At 37.3% G+C, this 6,611-nt stretch overlaps 1 protein-coding gene across 1 annotated transcript in view; it reads left to right on the top strand.

Annotated features, from left to right (window-relative positions):
- The first annotated feature begins 3,398 nt into the window (after positions 1-3,398).
- LOC135206843 (uncharacterized) overlaps positions 3,399-6,611 on the top strand; it is a 13,826-nt gene continuing 10,613 nt past the window's right edge. Inside the window, exon 1 of the mRNA XM_064238330.1 lies at positions 3,399-3,544. Coding sequence (XP_064094400.1) covers positions 3,399-3,544 — 146 coding nt within the window. The remainder of the gene's footprint in view (positions 3,545-6,611) is intronic.

The raw sequence follows: 6,611 nt of genomic DNA, 5'->3' as shown, positions 1-6,611 counted from the left end.
AGTTCTCGTACTTTGCCTTTTTGTATGTTGACTAAGCGCATCTATTCCAAACTCCATCCTGATGTCCCCAGATACAATCCTTACAGTCTGGATTAGGGTATCTATTTCCTTGATGCTCTTACCATACAGCTTGATGTCGTCCATGAACATCAGATGGTTGATTCTGTTGCCTCTTTTCTTGAGTTGGTACCCGGCATCCATCTTCTGTAGTACTTTTGTCATGGGAAATCATGGCTACTACGAAGAGTAGTGGGGACAGTGAGTCGCCCTGGAAGATCCCTCTCCTGATATTAACCTCTGCTAGTCTTATTCCAGAGCGTGGTAAGTATTGTATTCCAGTTGCGCATTTTGGTATTTTTGAGAAAGCTGATGGTGTTTTCCTCTGCCCCATATATTTTCAGGCATTCTATTAGCCATGTGTGTGGTATCATGTCGAAGGCTTTCTTATAGTCTATCCATGCCATGCTTAGGTTGGTTTTCCTTCTCCTACTGTTCTTCATTACCATTTTGTCTATCAGGGAGCTGGTCTTTTTGTGGTGCCCCTACACTTCCTTCTGCAGCCTTTCTGTTGGTGGGGGATGGTGTTTGTCTCCTCTAGGTAGTTGTATAGCCTTTCACTGATGATACCTGTTAGTAACTTCCACATTATTGGTAGGCAGGTGATAGGCCTGTAGTTACTGGCTATATTTCCCTTACTCTTGTCTTTTTGTACTAAGGATGTTCTTCCTGTGGTCATCCATTTGGGTGCTTGGTGATTTGAGATACAATGCTGGAGTTGTTCTGCTATTCGTGGGTGTAGGGCCTTGAAGTTTTTGAGCCAGTATCCATGGACTTCATCGGGACCTGGGGCTTTCCAGTTTGGCATTTTCTTTAGTTGGTGTCTGACTGTGTCTGTCGTGATGTCTGTGAATCTTTGTTTTTATTCTCCCTGTTTCTTCTTCCTTGACTTCCTGGAGCCATGTTGCATGTTTGTTGTGTGATACCGGATTGCTCCATATGTTTTCCCAGAGTCTCTTACTTGGTTCGGCTTCAGGAATTTCTGGGTGGTTGTCTTCCCTCTTAGTTGGCTGTATAGTCTTTTCTGGTTGGTCCGATAGTTTGTTCTGTTGGTACTGTTGGTTTTATTATTATTTATTATTATTATTATGTGGCGCCCGTGGAGGAGTGGGTTAGGTCGTCAATAGACTTAAGTCAAGTTAAGCAACATTGGGGCTGGTCAGTCGTTGGATGGGTGACCGCTCTCCTCGGCGTTGATTCCTTGGGAAAGGATCTTTACCATAATTTCCTCAGTCTACTAAGTGCAATTGCCCAAATTTATGATCCTTTAGGAGTGCTTATCCCTATTACGATACGAGCTAGAGTATTCTTACAGGATTTGTGGAAACAACAGTTGAAATGGGATGAATTATTGTCAGTTTCCCTTTATTAGAACAGTGGAATGAGTTGTCCAAAGACTTAGAGAAAAGTCTCAGTATTTCCTTCCTTCCCAGAAGCACTAATCTGGAGAAAGCGGATTATCTCCACATTTTCTGTGATGCTAGCATAACAGCTTATGGTGTGTGGCCTATCGAGCAAGTGGTAAAACTTCGTCTCTGATTATGGCAAAGGGTAGAGTAGCACCCAATAAAGAGTTGACTGTACCTAAATTGGAATTAATGGCTTTGTTGTTAGGTGCAAGATTGTGTAAATTTATAGTTGAAACTTTTAAAAAAAGAAAATAAATTTGAAAGAATAATAATTTGGTCTGATAGTAAAGTTGCCCTGGGATGGTTAGTGACAAAGAATAATTGCCAGTATTTGTGAAAAATAGGGTAGTGGAAATTAACTCTATAACTACAGGGATTGTCTTTTCTTACGTTCCATCTTCAAAAAACCCTAGTGACTGGATTACTAGAGGAAAAAGGACAGAAGAAGTAAGAAATAACTCCTTTTGGTGGGAGGGACCTCCCTGGTTAAAATCAGAAAATCACACCTATCCTATTGACAGGACATGGTGAAAGAAACACAATCACAGGATGAAGTTATTCAGGTCCATCTTGTAGGGAACAGTGAAAAAATCCATCTGCTGAACTGGGAAAGATTTAGTAGAGTGGATAAATTTTGTAGAACTATAGCTTGGATAATACGATTTATTGACAATTGTAAATCAACTGGCTGTAGAAAAACTGGAAGTTTAACGCTGGAAGAACTTCAAAAGGCTAAAAATAAAATGATTATCCTCTTACAAAAGGAATACTTTCCGAAAGAATATAAAGCTTTGGAAAAGGGGGATAAAGTTTCAAATTGACCTTATTAGTACAATTGAATCTCTTCTTGGAAGAAGGTATTATGAGATGCAGAGGAAGATTGGAACATGTCGCACAGGCGGCAGAAATAAAATTCCCAATCTTACTGCCAAAAGGTTGTTTTCTCACAAAATTGATAGTAAGGGAGCATCACTGTTTACAAGCTCACATGGGAGTAAATGCAACTGTAGCAAGTGTGAGACAGGAATACTGGGTCCCACAGCTTCGCCAATTAGCCAAAAGTGTAATACATCATTGTATAATTTGTAAGAAAACACAGGGGAGACCCTACCGTGTGAATATTGCTCCACCATTGCCAGAATTTCGGGTGCAGAGAAACAACCCTTTAGCGTTACAGGGGTAGATTATACAGGAGCGTTGTTAACCAAGGAGAAACATCAAAATCCTGAAAAAGCTTATATTGTGTTGTTTACTTGTCCAGTCACTAGAGGAATTCATATCGAATTAGTAAAAGATCTGTCCTGCGATTCGTTTCTTATGGTGTTCCGAAAGTTTTGTAGCCGTCGGGGATTTCCTTCTTAATGCTAAGTGACAATGCTACTACCTTTGTATCGGCTTCAGATTATTTGAAAAGCATGGCAGAAAGTTCCTTAGTGCAAGAACACCTAAATGCTATAGAATGTAAATGGAAGTTCATACCAGCCAGAGCACCTTGGTTTGGCGCTATATGGGAAAGATTGATTGGTCTTCTGAAAACATGTCTGAAAAAGGTAATAGGTCAGGCCTTTCTCAGTTTGGTGAACTTTCTTGGTGTTTGTGACTGAACTGAAGCAATTATTAATGACAGACCCTTAAGTTATACACCGGGAGAATTAGATCAGTTGGATATTCTGACGCCCAATCATTTGATTTTAGGACGTAGATTGAGATCTTTCCCTAGGAAGTCATAGATTGGAAAGATGAAGCTAAGGACCCTCTGTATGGAGAAAATAAGGATGTTGGAAAGCGATTTGTGTACATTACAAAAAAAATGTCGAATGACCTGTGGAAAAGGTGGGAGAGAGAATATTTAACTTCTCTCCGAGAAACTCATCGGGTGGGAAACAGACACGAATCTTGGCCCAAAATGGGAGATGTTGTGTTTGATACACGATGAAGGACCAAGAAGTCGTTGGAAACTCGGTCAAATTGTCAAATTACATGTGGGACCCGGATGATGTCTTGCGCGTGGTTTACTTTAAAAACCCACAAGGTCAAGTGATGAGACCTGTTGTCAAGCTATATCCTTTAGAATTATGGCAAGAGACTGATGTGTCCTATCTGAGAAAACTGATGATAAAAGCACCCGACCGAACAGGAAAACGGCACAGGCGGCTGAGGCCAGAAGAGCCCTCATTCAAGCAGGACAATTATAACTGTAAATATTGCTTTTGTTTGCTGGGAGTGTATCGTGACTCGAGATGGAATCACGATAGTGTATAAAGACCAGTAAACAATCATTTATCTTTAGTTTGTAAGAGAAATATTGTAAACATTATGCAGTGCAAGATGCGTAGATTATTATTATATATATTGTGTGGAATTGTTAGTTATAGTATAATATTTCTTTATATTAAGTGTTTTGAAGGGTTAAATACGTTAAATGGTGGTTTAACTCTACGTAATCTTTAACAAGTAGTTAAGTATTGTCGTTGGTGAATGCGGGTCGCGCATGCGTGGATCGTCAGTCGTCTCAGACTGATTTGAGTCAAGAGTCCGGCAGTACCGGTTTAGTTGTTTAAGTGTAAAGGTCATCGTCGCCTTACGGTAGCTCAACATGCGAGGGGGGTAAAGGAATCAGCACAACTTCAGAGAAATAATATCATCATGTATTACAGCTAAGTCTAAGAATTTATAAGGGTAGGTGATAATATTGAAGGGCATGCATGCACGATAGATATTGTTACTGACAGGCATTTGTAAATGAATCAGGCTATCCTTCGGATCGTGGTATAGGAAATTACACAATGGTTTAAAGGTTAGTAATAAGTATATCTATTCCTGGTTAAATAATGGGTGATACGATTATAAGATATGGTAATTTAGGACGTATTTTAAACACAACGCAATTTCTCGATCTATTGAACAGAAAAGAATCCTTGAAAAATCTGTTCGTGACCTGGTAATATGCGAACCAAATTAGGGTAAGTTTGGGTTTTCATATTTATTGAATATTTTATAGTTTACTATTTTGGATTCTTTTGAGTAAAGATAGTTCTATTACAGCATTAACTCCTTAATGTTCAGTAATTATAATGTGATCACATTTACGGAATTAATGCCTTTTGAAAGGCTTGATTAGGATATGATCATTTGGAAATAGACATAGTTTGGATAGCTTTTCAGGAAATGATAGATCATTCGAGGATAGTTTTATCAGCTGTAAACATATTAATGCTATTTCCGCCAAATTATCCTTTTTCGACGTAATATTCATTACCCCATTTGAATTACAGAACTCTGGATGCAGTTATTAAAATTTTTAGACAACAAGTAAGTGCAGTGAAGTTAGTAATTTACCTTCAATCAACATTCAGTTTGAACACCGTGGTTTTTATTGCACTAATCATTTCCATTGCAATGATTAAAATTAATATAACCCTTTCTACTGTTATGCAAATAAAATAATTTGAATGATATCATCCAAATATATATCGTAGAGTCATTAATAATGAAGCATCTTTGTAATATGCACAACACCTTGGAAACTGGGATATTATCCATGAACTAACTACGCAAGAGGCAAGGTGGTTAAAATATTTTACTCATAATGTAAGACAGAAAAAGAAAACAAGCTTCTGGCAACACCTCGTTCGTTAATCATTTCTTCATGATCATTATTTTCTAAAAATTATAATCGCAACGAATGAGACTAATTTCTTTTGAAGAGTTTAGTTCACTAAGAACAAGTTTGCTTGTACGGTTACTGCGTAAACGTCATATGTTCTGCTGACAATATATCCATGATGCAAGCAACCTTTTGAAAATTCAAAACTGATTAATGATTTACTATGAAACATCCCTCCTGGTAGAGAAAATCATCATAAAATAAAATATTGACTTATTTTCGTTTTTTACTGAATATTTATTTTTACGGTTTTTAGTGTTTTTTTCAAGAATGTCTACTTTAAAGGGTTTACAATAACGATATTAAAACAAAAAAGGATGTCATGGTCTCATTTGTAGACGTGGTACCACGAGAAATAACATTGGCATCATCTATGTTCTTCTAACTAGGAAATGTTGGCATATGGCGATTATGTATGCAATGGCTTAAAGGTCTTATCTGCAGTTAACTCTTTTAGGAACTTGAAATCAAATCTATCCTAAATATCTACTTTTTCCCTTTTTTTTAAATTTACATCTAGAGCTCTGATGATTTTTATTAAACAAAAAATCCTTTCCTCTCCATTTTTAAATTTCCTATCTGATTAGTATTGTCGTTTGAGGGAAAATCATTAAAGAATAAAAGGTCTCCTTAACAACCTCTTTAGGCTCATAAATAATAACTGTTGCATTTGTGAGTAACTGTAAAATTATCCTGATTATAGCTTTATTTCCCCGTAGCTATAAATACTACAGATTAAGAAAAATGCTTCCTGAGATTTTCATTAATGCTCTTCAAAACTAGGAGAAGAGACAGTGTTAGTTTCTTTTATAAGTAGTCTGTAAAGCGGTAGAGAAGGCCTGCTTTTCTAAGCTGTTCTCCGAAAAGATTGTCCTTCCTACATCAGTGGTCATTTGTCGGTATAAAAATGAGAACAGTCACTGATGTCATACAATCTTTTAACATAAGTTATATCTTTCGTTTCACTATATTTGAATTAAATGTGTATCCTTCCACGCTCATGTCTCATAACATGCATCTAATAAACTGTATGAGAACAGATCTTTATGCATGCATGGGTGAAGTATCTATACCTATTACAGAAATATATTCTGGTAAACTTGTCTCTCTGCTGAACACGTTCTGGGGTTTAATCGGACTTGAACACCTTTGACAAAGAAATCACATCTAGGGGCTTTTAAGATTAGCCCTCATGGCAAAGGTAAAAATTTTCACAATTTTCTAAAAGGGTTGCCTAGCTCTCTCTCTCTCTCTCTCTCTCTCTCTCTCTCTCTCTCTCTCTCTCTCTCTCTCTCTCTCTCTCTCTCTAAAAAAAATAAGCTACAAGAAAATATGTAAAAAAGGGGGGTTGCACATTTACATCAGTTTTGCAAAATAGCTGATCAGTTCCAGGAAACGGTCATAGCCACATACCACGTTATGTTGTTTCCCACATTTTGAGTAGTCTTGTAACAGTAATTATCTACTTATGCTTCATC

Source organism: Macrobrachium nipponense, chromosome 31 (genome assembly GCF_015104395.2).
Source record: "Macrobrachium nipponense isolate FS-2020 chromosome 31, ASM1510439v2, whole genome shotgun sequence".
Classification (NCBI taxonomy): Eukaryota; Metazoa; Arthropoda; class Malacostraca; order Decapoda; family Palaemonidae; genus Macrobrachium; species Macrobrachium nipponense.
This window is presented reverse-complemented; position numbering and strand designations above follow the sequence as displayed.